Raw genomic sequence first — 13,149 nt, forward strand, 5'->3', positions numbered from 1 at the left:
CGGCTCCGCCCCTGTCAAATAATCAAGGTGTCAAGGCTGGATCAGCATGTCGTGATTCTCCTTTCTACAATACTCCAGTCGCTCCTTTATTTGTCCATTCCGTTCTTGTTTCCAGAGTATGCCCCGTGGCCAGCTCAAACAGCACCTACCTGCAACCGTGTCGTCTCCAACTCGGCAAATGTGGTAGTTTGGGCTTCCAGCCAAGGCCACCATGAGCTACGCCTATTCACGCAGCACGCGCTCTTCCTCACTACCCTCGTTCACCCCGCGTCCCTCCTCCACGTACCATAACATCCTGGACAACGCCCGGGACCTAATACCACCCGCTGCGAAGCAATGGATGGCGGAAGGGAGAGCGCCTTGGCGGACGGGCAGGCCCCAGAGCAGGGATGATATCAAAACCTCTGTGCGACGGACGGTGAAAGGTTTGTTCACGGTTGTCAATGCCCTGATCATTCTCTGGATCTTTACACTGTGGCGAGGGGAGCGGACTGTGTTCGAGGAAAGCCTGGCCGCATGTACATGGGACAACTGGGAGAGATGGGTGAGTCTGATCATGCCTTGTTTGATTGAGCCGTACTAATTGAAATTCACCCCCAGCCCCAAGACGCTACGCCTCATCATGTCGCTTTCATCTCCGACCCTCAGCTCGTCGATCCCCATACTTACCCCGGGCGCCCGTGGCCTCTCTCGACTCTGACGGTCAAATACACCGACCAATACCTTCGACGATCATTTTCCCTTATCCAGGAGCGTCTTTTGCCGGACTCGGTTCTCTTTCTTGGCGACCTGTTTGACGGTGGTAGAGAATGGGCAACGGCCACGAGCTCGAGTCCAGAGGAACGGTACAAGGGCATCAAGGACTCCTTCTGGAAGAAAGAATACGGTCGGTTCAGGAAGATTTTCACAGACCAGCTGGATAAAGGCGCGTCCCCGCCGCTAGATGGCCGTGGCCGCCGGATGATGGCTAGTCTGCCGGGTAACCATGACCTGGGGTTCGGTACTGGAATTCAGGAACCCGTCCGGACACGTTTCGAGACTTACTTTGGAGAGAGCAATCGGGTAGATGTCATTGGAAACCACACCTTTGTCTCTGTCGACACAGTATCCCTCAGTGCAATGGATCAGCCTGACCCGAAGACGGGCGGCTCGGGTACGATTGAAGGCGATCCGGCGGAGATGCATCGTCCGATCTGGAAAGATGCAGATGAGTTCTTGGATCAAGCGGCTTCTCACAAAGCCAAGGCCGAGACTAGGGAACTCCGCATGTTGAACGGACAGGACGAGGGTTTTCGCTTCGATCATCGCGTTGTTGACGCGAAGGAACCGTCTATCCGCGAAACCCCTCAGGTGGCCGGGATTGGTTTACCCACCATTCTTTTGACACATGTTCCGCTCTATCGGAGACCGGCTACTCCATGCGGTCCTCTTCGAGAGCGCTATCCGCAATCCTCGCCGAGTCTGGAAGAGGATGAACCAAACGCTCTCAAAATCCAGGGCGGGTATCAGTACCAAAATGTCCTGACCTCGACTATTTCGAATGAGTTAGTCTCCAAAGCAGGACCGAACATCGTTCAGGTCTATTCGGGAGACGACCATGACTACTGCGAGATCTCCCATCGCGAGTTCAACGGCTCACCGAAAGAAATCACCGTCAAAAGCTTGTCTTGGGCAATGGGAGTTCGGAAGCCAGGCTTTGTCCTCACCAGCCTCTGGAATCCCATTGACCCAGAGACAGGCAAGGCGCTTCGAGACGGATCGCCTACTATCCAAAACCACCTCTGCCTTCTCCCCGACCAATTAAGCATCTTCATCCACTACGGCTGCATCCTTGGCCTCACCCTCCTTATTCTTTTCCTACACTCCGTCTACCGTGTCACATATGCCGCGATTCCACCCCCTTCCTCAAACGACTCCGTCCTCCCTCTCTCCGAGCGACGCACCTATCCTCCACAGTACCACTCCTCCGGTACGTCCAGCTCCACCTTGCCATCCCCAGGCGGCGGCCTGGCCAGCCGTGGCGGTCCAACAGCTGGCGCTAGGTATCCTGGTAAACCAACTTACTCTGACGCTTATTATCCGGCTTTAGACCGCGATGATGCTGGCTATTCGGCCGGTGCCAAAGAGAAGGTGCCTTTCCGGCCGTCTTCCTCCAAGCTGGGGATCAGGCCCGCTGCTATCCTGATCGGAAGGGAGCTGTTGCGTTCCGTCAGGAGAGTCGCGCGGGTCGTTCTCGTCGTGTATTTCTTTTTGCTTTGGCGCTGGTAATTAGCTTGCTTGGGTACCGAGTATAGACAATATAGACATGCATTTCATTTTCAAGCTTCCGATCCTTTCTCTTGGTCGTGGGTGATGATGACGGGCAAGAGTTGACCCTTGAGGTCACTCTGTAGTCGTTACATACTCCTGCTAAATCTCGACCCCTCGGCCCCCAAACATCTCCTTGTCCCTGCGCCCCGGCGCATGCATCCTACCGGTGATCCTCCGGTGATTCACCGACCCGGTCAATCTTCGGCACGGTTTCGCACAAGCCGTCCAATCCCCGGGCCGGCAAAATCCCGCACCTTAATATTAACTTTGGCTAGGCTGTGTGGCTGTTTGGATTTGGACAAAAATATACAATGTTTACATGGCTGCAGATGGATTATAGTGTCATGTACATCATTGCGAATTTTTGAAAGATCCCGGTTGATGAATACGAGGAAAAGCGCGCAATCATGTTCTCAAGGCTCTCTCGCTCAAGGGGGGCGCAACCCTGGTGGATCCAGATCCGTATAAACTTTGATCGACGCTCAGGGACTGCTAGGACCTTGGGAATAGTGAATCGACATTTATATTTCTAAAAGTGGTCCCGGTGAAGATGTGAATTCGGTGAACTTCGTTTCCTGTGGGGGTACTGACGACATCTTAATGTTTCAGCCAACGCAAGAGTGCTGAACTCTCCAGATTTTTGCGGTCGGGGTAACTAATTGGTGTGGAGGCGAAAATCCGGAGATGAGTTACAGTATCACATTGCGTCTTTTTCGTTGTTCCGTTTCAGGGTTCATGGTACATGGTGGCGCTGGAGTACCCTTCTTTCAGCACGCTATTTTTCTGGTCGGTCACTGTTTTGGGAGATGCTGTTATGGCTCCGCCATTCGTTCTTGTAGTTCTCGTCCCAAGGGGTGAGGTGTGGTGGTTTCCCCGATGCGGCATGCCGATCACAGCCGCATCACCGTTGACGGCCAACCCGACCCTTATTCCGGATAGTCTATCTCGCCGCGTGAGACACAATGTTATTGTATATCGGGATCTTGTGATCAACTGACAGCTGCTGCAAACAGCTTAATAACTCACAACACGCGATGGCCCCGATCGAGACCAGTTACGGTATGGGGCTGACTGCCTCGAACAGAAATTCGAAAAACCACTACTGCCGCCCGCCCATGGTGAGACTCCGAGGCAATGTGCGCCTGCCACCAATTAGACTCTTGATCATCATCGATTCAAGCCATTCATTTGTCCTTCCGGTATCCACTTGTTGCGTCGCCAACACCAGCCAAACCCTAATTAATTTCAGGGCGCAGGAAGCAGAATCAGAGAGGCGATGGCACATACTAACTAGTCACGGATGGACAACTCATTTCTGAATCCGGACACACATGGGTCCCCTCCCCCAGACAGATCCAGTCTCTGGCCTCGTGGTTTTCGCCTGCGAGCGGCAAATACAAAAGGATCGCCTGTTCCCACTCCAGTGATGGTCAATCTGTGTTTACTCTTCTCTTTCTTGATCTTCCATTCTCTGTACTAAACCATATTTCCCTTCACATGCCCACACGGCTATATTCATTCCTAGATCTGCAGTGCAGTCTTTTATCTCTATCTTTCTCTTCTCTTCGTCATGGGCTTCGCGTTGAAGAAGCCTGATGATGCCGTGGGCTCCGCTGCCCCGGCTATCATCATTGGTCTTTTTGTGGCCTTTGGCGGTGTTCTCTTCGGGTATGTCTGACCCATACATCATTAGCTTTTGAGAACCCTCTAACACTTTCATATCAGATATGACACCGGAACGATCAGCGGAATCCTCGCCATGAAATACTGGCGGCAGCTGTTCTCCACGGGATACGTCAACCCCAAAGACCACTGGCCCGATGTGACCTCCTCGCAGTCTTCGATGATTGTCTCCCTTTTGTCTGCGGGTACTTTCTTCGGTGCCCTAGCTGCGGCGCCCGTTGCGGACACCTTTGGTCGGCGGCTCGGCATGATTCTGGATACTGGTGTCTTCACCTTTGGTGTTATTCTTCAGACTGCGTCTACTTCTATTCCGTTGTTCGTGGCAGGCAGATTCTTTGCTGGGCTCGGTGTCGGTCTGCTTTCTGCAACTAGTATGTCGATTTCAGCTCACAAATTCACGTTGGATGCTAACGCGATGTACAGTTCCCCTATATCAGTCTGAGACAGCGCCCAAATGGATCCGCGGTACCATTGTTGGAGCTTACCAGCTGGCCATCACACTCGGTCTACTCCTGGCAGCTATCGTCAACAATTCTACCAAGAACCGCATGGATACCGGCTGCTACCGTATTCCCGTGGCCGTACAGTTCGCCTGGGCTATCATCCTCGTGGTGGGAATGCTGGTGTTGCCAGAGACACCACGCTACCTGATCAAGAGAGACAGACACGAGGATGCCGTCAAGTCTCTTGCTCGTCTGCGCCGCATCGACGTCAACGACCCGGCCATCATCGAGGAGCTGTCCGAGATCCAGGCGAACCATGAATTCGAGCTGCGTCAGGGCAAGGCTACATACCTTGAAATCCTCAAGGGTACTATTGGAAAGCGTCTGGCTACTGGCTGTGCAGTGCAGGCTCTGCAGCAACTCGCTGGTGTCAACTTCATCTGTATGTGCTTCCTCGTTCTGTCTTGATTACCCACCATCATCCACCATACTGATTCCCTTGTCCAGTCTACTATGGCACAACTTTCTTCCAGAACTCAGGCATCCAGAATTCCTTCGTCATCACCCTCATCACCAACATTATCAACGTGGTCTCAACCTTCCCAGGCCTGTACATGGTCGAGAAATGGGGCCGCCGCCCCCTCCTCCTCTTCGGCGCGGTAGGCATGTGTGTTTCGCAACTAATCGTCGCCATCGTCGGCACAACAGCCAGCTCGACTGTCGCCAACAAGGTCCTAATCGCCTTCGTGTGCGTCTACATCTTCTTCTTCGCCAGCTCCTGGGGCCCGGTCGCCTGGGTCGTGACGGGCGAGCTCTTCCCTCTGAAAGCGCGCGCGAAGTGTCTCTCTATCACAACCGCGACGAACTGGCTGCTCAACTGGGCGATTGCCTACGCTACGCCGTACATGGTGAACAGCGGAGCCGGCAATGCGAATCTGCAGTCCAAGGTGTTTTTCATCTGGGGTGGCTTCTGCTTCCTCGCCGCAGTTTTCGTCTACACATGCATTTATGAGACTAAGGGTCTCAGTCTTGAGCAGGTCGATGAATTGTACTCTAAGATCGAGCAGGCGTGGAAGTCGCCGGGCTTTGTGCCCTCCGTCCACTATACAGATGTACGGGATGTTGCAGACGAGAAGCGTGGTAGTCTGGCGCAGTTTGAGGCCGAGGCCAATGAAAAGCGTGAGGAGCGGGCAGATCATTTCGAAAGCGTGCCGGATAAAATGGAGGTTTGAATATTCTGCTTTGTTTTTGTTTTTATTTTTTTATTTTTTTCTTTGGTCAATGCTTTGTCTTCTGTACACAGTTTGGTACTTGTAAAAAACTATGCTATAGAACTATGCATCTTGATCGATCAGATTTGGTTGTTTGCAAAGTGAGTAGCTGTGGCGATGAGGATCTAGCTTCTGTATCTGTCAAACCAATCTGAATCCGTTTGCGACCAAAACATGACGGCAATGCAGGAGGCACTTTGCTTTCTTTCATGGGAACTCGGGCGGAGTCAGTCCGATCGTAATTCCAAGTTATTTCCGTAGGTGATGCAGCGCTTTCCCACGGGGGCGAAGTTCGGGCCTTGAAACCTAGCAGAGAGAATCCGCAACGAGCGGAGTTGATATTTCTGGTTCGCTGGCTACTTGCAGTCGAATGGGCGGGGACTAGTTAGGCCGATCCACATATTTCTCACGCTAAACCCTAATGCGGAGCGTGGTGCGGAGGATCGGTAGAACTATATGTTCCAGAACGCCGGCACGGTCAACGGAGTTAAAGTAAAGAGGCCGGCTGCAATCTGAGATATAAAGCCATTTAGGAAGGGCCTCTTCAGTGTTCAGCCTATTTTCAACTCCCCTTCGCTGTCTGTGATATTTTGGCAGCACCCTCGTATCAAAATCTCAAACCTTAACCCTGCCCCTGCCTTGCATACAAAAAGCTTGCCACCATGTTCAAAAACTCCGCAGCATGGCTCATTGAGAACAAGGCTCGTCCTCTGCAAGTCAAATCAGCTGCGTACACCAGGCCGCGCGAAGGCGAAATCGTGATCCGCAATTACGCCACAGCCATCAATCCAATCGACTGGAGGATACAAGACATGGGAACATCGATGATGTACAAATGGATCAAATACCCGTGTATTCTTGGGTCTGATGTGGCGGGCGAGGTGGTCGAGGTTGGTCCCCAAGTAACACGATTCAAAGTGGGAGACCGCGTGGTCGGTCAAGCGGTTGGGAAGGATGAGAAACGCAATCGGGATGCCGAGTGCGCTTTCCAGCTCTACGTGGTTCTATTGGAGCACATGGTTTCGCCAATCCCGGAGTCATTGCCGTATGAAAACGCGGCCGTGATTCCTCTGGCCGTGGCCACGGCGGCCTGCGGCCTCTTCCAGGCGGACCAGCTTGGACTTCAGCTCCCCTCGACAAGTCCCAAGCCTAAGGGTGAAACTCTGCTAATCTGGGGCGGTTCCACCAGCGTGGGTAGTTGTGCTATTCAGCTCGCTGTGGGTGCCGGCTACGAAGTCTTTGCCACGGCATCGCCTAAGAATTTCGATTACGTCAAAAAGCTTGGGGCAGCAAAAGTGTTCGACTACAATAATAGAACTGTCGTGGATGAAATTGTGAAGGCCTTTAAGGGGAAGACATCGGCTGGCGCAATTACGATGGCTTCGGCGGGCACAGAGTGTTGCATGGATATTCTCAACCGCTGCAGCGGAAAGAAATTCGTTTCCTTGGCCGCCTATCCAGTTCCTGCGACTATTCCCAAGCATTTCCCAGTCCTGCAAACCATGTTTACATTCATCACCCGGAGTTTCGTCTATTGGTTCAAGTCCAAAACCCTGGGTGTCAACTATAACCTTATCTTCGCCACAAGTCTGATTGAGAATGGGATCGGCAAGTCGATCTTCGCGGATTATCTTCCTCAGGCACTGGAAACCGGCAGATTCCAGGCGTCTCCAGAGCCAATCGTGGCCGGTACTGGACTGGAGGGTATTCAAGATGCCATGGACTATCAAAAGACTGGGGTTTCTGCAAGGAAGGTGGTTGTCTCTCTGAAAGACTGAGGAGAGCACTGGTGGGTGCGGGTGTTTGGTGGTCGAGTTGGACGATCTTGTGTCACTAACCTAATTTTGATTTGGTTTTATTGTTCTGTTATGGACCCTTGTTCTTGCTTTGCTTTCAATTCATTGTTTAGTTGTCTGAGTTTATTCCTAATAACATATCATATACAGTCTGTGGGATTAAGTATTCTGTTGCAGACATTATCCACAAAACATTGCGTATATCAGAGCAATGACTGGATTTGCCAAGATGTGACATATCTGAACACAAAATGTCTCTACATATTTCCTTCAGCAGCTTGAACTGCACGAGTGTATTCCAAGATACTGTTCGCTAACTCTGATTGGCTGCTGTCATGTGTCGGGTTCCTGAGCACGTGACCATCTCCTCGGCATGTGAAGGGGGGATCCTGTTCCTGATCATTTGACTGAAAACATCCTGGCCCTTCGGATCTCCTTCGGGTTCCAAGATGTAACTGAGTTTCCCGTCCATTGCCCTCCTCCCTCTGACCGTGCGACCATGTCGGTCACTGTTCCCTTCGACCCGCCCATCTCAGCTATCCCGCCGGACGCAGTTATCAAGACGAACGATGTATCCTCCACTACAGTTTGGAAGGACCCCAACCCGGTAATCGAGAAGCATGACGAGCCTTTCGAACACCCGCTATTTCCACCGTTGCCATCGTATGGTGCACCCACGGTTCTCAGCAAGCTGCGTGACTACACGGTTGTCGCCATATCCTTCGTTCTGTCGCTCTCGTTCCTGACAGTGATTTTCCTTGGGGCCGTGGTCACAACCTTTATTACCGCACTTTCTGTTCTTTGGCATCGGATTCATGGCCGCCATCCGGATACAGCGAGGGCATTCTATGCGGAGGAACAAGCCCGAAGATCAGCCAGAGCCGAGGCAGATCGCAGATGGCGTCTAAGCCAGCAAAAGAGAGACAGAGACGAGGAACTGGGCTCTGACGAGTGTCCTCCGCTGGAAGGCGGCAAGGACCCTATCGTCTGCGACGTCGCGTACTATGCACGACGAGTTGGTTTGAATGTTGAGACCTTTCGAGTTCAGACGGAGGATGGCTTCATAATCACCCTGTGGCATGTGTACAATCCACAGGAATACACGGCCCTGTCGGAGAAAGAAAGGCGTGAGCGTGGATCGGCCGTTTTTACACAACCGAAAAACGAATCAGCCAGTTCCCAGTCTAATCGTCGATATCCCGTTCTTTTGGTTCACGGGCTGCTCCAGTGCGCCGGCGCATACTGCACCAATGACGAAGACAGCCTAGCCTTTTTTCTCTGCAAGTCGGGGTATGATGTCTGGCTGGGCAACAACCGCTGTGGACTTGAACCAGAACACACCTCTCTGTCCCCCTCCGATCCTCGCATGTGGTCTTGGGATATCCGACATCTCGGCACTCTTGATCTTACTGCTCTCACGTCACGCGTCCTATACGAAACCGGATTCGAGAAACTTGGACTTGTGTGCCATTCACAAGGCACAACCGAAACGTTCGTGGCGCTAGCCAAGGAGCATCGCCCGGAACTTGGTGAGCGCATCTCAGTATTTTGCGCACTTGCACCAGCGGCCTATGCCGGCCCATTGGTTAGCAAGCCGTATTTCCGTTTCATGCGGATCCTTTCCCCAGAAATGTTCCGTGTCTTTTTTGGCATTCACTCATTCATCCCGTTCATGATGACGGCGCGCCGTCTTCTTCCCCCAAAGGCCTACGGTACTATCGCATACTGGGTATTTTCATTCCTATTCGGCTGGTCCGACGCGCGTTGGGAACGTGATCTGCGCAACCGCATGTTCCAATTTGCTCCCGTGTACGTGAGCGCCGAGTCAATGCGCTGGTGGCTAGGCAGTGAATGCTTCGCGAAGCACAAGTGCATTCTCTCTACGCGCGAGGAGAGTCTCGGCGAGACCTTGGAGGACCGGCAGCATCAACTTGCTGGGGAAACGGCCCGCGAGCACGGCGATGATCCGCAGGATGCATGTCTTGCTCGCCGAAAAGACACTGCTTGGTTCGGCCCACAGACTCCGCCGTTTGCACTGTGGGTTGGTGGTTCTGATGCTCTGGTTGATGGTCACCGACTCTTGCGGCGTTTTTCAAGTGGGAGAGAACCCCATGTGCGTGTTGTCCACTCCAAGGTCATTGATGAGTATGAACATCTCGATGTCCTTTGGGCTATGGATGCGATTGAGCAGGTTGGGAAGGAGGTCAGGCAGGTTATTTGGACTACCATGTCTGATGATGCGCGCAAAGTTTGCCGTGCGCCTCGCGGGGTCAATATAAACCTGCTTGATGCATGATAAATTTGGGTAATGAAGTTATGAGGTTTATACACATATTTTGCCTGGAGTTGGTGTCTTCATGTTGTGATATATTGTCTGCACATACACGGATCTATGTACATGCTCGAAGTCTTCAAGGTAACGACTTTTGGACTCACCTCACCCTAACAGACTGCGTAAGTGTAGTACAGTCTCCCCTAAGGAGTTATGAGTATACCAGGCGGCCAAGGTCAATGTCTTTGATGAATCTGGCAAAAACCCCAATTGTTTTGGTCTACCTTGAAGGGGCATGAGACTGTGTCAAGGCTTCTCTTAGACAAGGGTGCCAATCCCAACCCTCCAATCTCTGGACTCCAGCAGTTACCCTCAACAGTTACCGAGGGTGGCCGTGATGGGGGTTTCAGGGCTTTGCTTGAGCAAAACAGCAACCTCGATGAATTCAATGTTCATCAACGAACCGCATTGCACATGGTTCAACTACTACTCGGTTTACCCGGAAATACATGAAGATCTTTTGACGTAGCCTCTGCTTGGACAATCTAGATACCAATGTCCTTTGTCGTTAGCTCTTTCTATAAACGAGAACGAGAGCTTCTCATCAAGCTAGGCAGGTTGGGGATGTCTTTATCGCTGATTTTTGGCATGCTCAAAGCAAAAATTCAAAATAGGTGATTTTTTGGGATAGCATAGTGTCCTTCTTCAATAACTCCATATCCACTTGTCGCGGATTGGAATGACTTACCGGGTGCCTTAAATGTCACCTTAGTATAGGTTAGCAATAGAAAGATACCTATTTGGTACATGGTGGGGCATTTATCGTTCTGGCCACAGTTGGGGGCCTAAACACGAGATCAGGCGCACGCTGCGCCGTGTCAGCTTAGTCCCAAGCCCGTGAGGACAAGAGTTGATTTACCTCTTGTTTTCGACCACATACACTACTCATCAATCCTCTTAAGCTATTGTGATTACTATGGGCCAACAAGCATCCATCCCCCAACCAGGGGCGCGTCTTCAAGTAATCGGCGCCGGCCTGTCGCGTACTGGGACAGCATCATTCAGTGCTGCATTAGAGATCCTCTTGGATGGACCTGTCTACCATGGCGGAACACAAATAACCATGGGTCCTCCGACTGAGATCAAATCCTGGATCCAGGTTCTGCAATATTGGTTACACGGGAAGGGGGCAGACCGACCTATGATGATGAACCTCATGAGGCATCGACTTGATGGGTTCGTCGCTGTCACCGATGCACCTTGCTCTCAGCTCTTCGAGGAATTGCTAGAAATGCACCCAGACGCCAAGATCATCTGCACAACCCGCGACCCAGTCTCTTGGGAGAAATCTATATCCCAGGTCCAGCATGTGTCGCTACTATGGTTCCTGCGCGGAGTCCTTCTTCCGCTCGAGGGCATGCGACATTTCGTGCATTATATCAGTCTGTTGGAGAAGCAGTGGCTCACGCTCTATGGGACCAAGAGGCCTGATCGCACGACATACGACAAGCACATTGCTTGGTTGAAAGAGGTGGTGCCAGAGGATCGCTTGGTGTTCTATGATGTCAAAGATGGATGGGGGCCGCTGTGCAAGGCACTGGGTAAGGAGGTGCCCATGGACAAGCCATTTCCTCAAATCAACGATGGGCATGCAATTGATCAAACTGCTCGGTATCATATCCGGCGGGGGCTCACTCGATGGGCTGCGATTCTGGGTGTGGTTGGAGTCGCGGTTGCTCTAGAATTGCAGATATTGTATGGTATATTCACCCGTTGAGTTTGTGTTGATGTACAGCTCGGACCATGTGTTGACAGCAGCAATTTGGTCCTTGGCTTTTAGCGGTCCCAAAACGGTGAAAATAGTTCGTTAGTTTTGACATAGCATGTTCTACAGCCAATAATGAGACCAGGTCCAGGGGTTGTTTACATTGGTCAGTAGTACCAACAAGGCTGGCAGTTGGACGCCAAGTCTGGCTGCGCCACGTTGTATCGGACCCTTTCGCTCCCTCTAGCGTTTTCCTTTTGAGACATTCTCCACTCTCCGTGTCCCCATTGACCGGTTTTCCCCCTGGCAGTTCCAAGCCCTTTACTGGGTGCGACAGCAATTCAAGTAAGCGAATTATTCTCCAGCTTACCTGCCCCCTTGGGACGGATGCATCTTTGCCCTGCGAAACAGTGGCGAGCCAAGTCGACTCGCCTGAACGCTTGAACGCTTGGTTTCTATTTACAATTGATGATCGGCAGTTGGGTCTCTTCCTGGCCCCCGCGTGGCAGCAGCGCGCAAGACAAGGCTCCTACTTTTCTCTCGAACTGCTATAACCCACAACTGCCAGACTCATACCACACACCCAACAGCCCTTGCTGGATGGCCGTCGGAGCCTGATCGGACCACGAAATGTCGGCGAAGGCATACAAGTCGACGATAGGGTGGATATGCAGACTGATTCTTCGAGTGCTGGCACTCCTGGGCTGCATCGCCGCCATCATCTTCTCAGTCCTGGGGGGGCTCTCTGATACTCAAATGATTGCTCTCGTCTTTGTCAGTTGCCTAATCTACCGCTCTTAGCTCGGGTCGTAACTAATTAATACTGCCTGCTGACAGTTTGTCATTATTTCCGTCTGGAATCTGGTGGACTGCATACTGCTCTGTGTGAGATGCATTCCAAAGCTCAGCGTCAATATTGTCATCGATCTCGCCGCCGCCCTCACTCTCATTTCCTGGGGATGTATTTTCTTTTGGCAAGGATGCGCCTTCACCGTTGAATATGAAATCCTGATGATTTCCGAACTGGTTCTGGGTGCCATCTGTGCATTCACTGCGTAAGTGGTCGAACCTGCCCACCGTCGGTATGGAACTCGTTGCTGATCCAGCCTCCCCGTTTAGCGTTCTGCACATCTTCCTCTTTGCCCTGTCGACAAAGGCCCACCGTGAAAACCGCCGGGAAAAGAAACACAAAATTTGGATGGACCCGAACTCCTTCGCCGGACCAATTGAGTATGGGACGACCGAGACGCTTATTCCATCGGAGTATCGGGCAATCAATAGGAGACCTTTGGACGAGGTATAATACGCCATTCTTTCATCAGGAACCACGGAGTTAGGCATCTTTAGGGGAGTTATCTAGGAAAATACATACCATTCCTTCTTTTTCAGCGATGAGCTCCTCTCTGGCCGACCGGGCAAATGATGCCTGAATGATGCCTGATTCTGACCTCAGGCATGCTTCAGGCATCATTAAGGCATTAATCAGGCATCCATGAGGCATCCATGGATGCAACCCTAGATCCGCTGTTTCCTCTTCCCTTTCCTCTTCCCTTCTCTTTCTTCTTCTCCTCCAGCCATTCCATTCATTCATCTCCTGCTTTTCACCATC

General features: G+C 51.9%; 6 protein-coding genes across 6 annotated transcripts; all 6 read left to right on the plus strand.

Annotated features, from left to right (window-relative positions):
* Nucleotides 1–211: 211 nt before the first annotated feature.
* On the plus strand, nt 212–2,268 carry N7474_004433 (putative manganese ion homeostasis (Fr); the record flags this gene model as incomplete). The annotated part of the gene is made up of 2 exons (XM_057195848.1): nt 212–544; nt 601–2,268. 2 exons carry the CDS (start codon nt 212–214, stop codon nt 2,266–2,268), a joined length of 2,001 nt encoding a protein of 666 aa, XP_057053244.1.
* Nucleotides 2,269–3,880: 1,612 nt separating this feature from the next.
* On the plus strand, nt 3,881–5,668 carry N7474_004434 (sugar porter family MFS transporter; the record flags this gene model as incomplete). Its single annotated transcript, XM_057195849.1, has 4 exons — nt 3,881–3,978; nt 4,036–4,364; nt 4,417–4,878; nt 4,944–5,668. 4 exons carry the CDS (start codon nt 3,881–3,883, stop codon nt 5,666–5,668), a joined length of 1,614 nt encoding a protein of 537 aa, XP_057053245.1.
* Nucleotides 5,669–6,369: 701 nt separating this feature from the next.
* N7474_004435 (zinc-binding alcohol dehydrogenase family protein) lies at nt 6,370–7,485 on the plus strand (the record flags this gene model as incomplete). The annotated part of the gene is made up of 1 exon (XM_057195850.1): nt 6,370–7,485. The coding sequence occupies one exon, from the start codon at nt 6,370–6,372 to the stop codon at nt 7,483–7,485; it is 1,116 nt and encodes a 371-aa protein (XP_057053246.1).
* A 517-nt stretch (nt 7,486–8,002) lies between these two features.
* Nucleotides 8,003–9,799, plus strand: N7474_004436 (putative ab-hydrolase associated lipase; the record flags this gene model as incomplete). Its single annotated transcript, XM_057195851.1, has 1 exon — nt 8,003–9,799. The coding sequence occupies one exon, from the start codon at nt 8,003–8,005 to the stop codon at nt 9,797–9,799; it is 1,797 nt and encodes a 598-aa protein (XP_057053247.1).
* Nucleotides 9,800–10,751: 952 nt separating this feature from the next.
* Nucleotides 10,752–11,552, plus strand: N7474_004437 (sulfotransferase family protein; the record flags this gene model as incomplete). Its single annotated transcript, XM_057195852.1, has 1 exon — nt 10,752–11,552. The coding sequence occupies one exon, from the start codon at nt 10,752–10,754 to the stop codon at nt 11,550–11,552; it is 801 nt and encodes a 266-aa protein (XP_057053248.1).
* A 618-nt stretch (nt 11,553–12,170) lies between these two features.
* N7474_004438 (uncharacterized protein) lies at nt 12,171–12,843 on the plus strand (the record flags this gene model as incomplete). The annotated part of the gene is made up of 3 exons (XM_057195853.1): nt 12,171–12,314; nt 12,378–12,595; nt 12,660–12,843. The coding sequence occupies 3 exons, from the start codon at nt 12,171–12,173 to the stop codon at nt 12,841–12,843; spliced, it is 546 nt and encodes a 181-aa protein (XP_057053249.1).
* Nucleotides 12,844–13,149: the final 306 nt, after the last annotated feature.

The sequence above is a fragment of the Penicillium riverlandense genome, assembly GCF_028828495.1.
Source record: "Penicillium riverlandense strain IBT 135883 chromosome Unknown utg000003l_segment0_segment0, whole genome shotgun sequence".
Classification (NCBI taxonomy): Eukaryota; Fungi; Ascomycota; class Eurotiomycetes; order Eurotiales; family Aspergillaceae; genus Penicillium; species Penicillium riverlandense.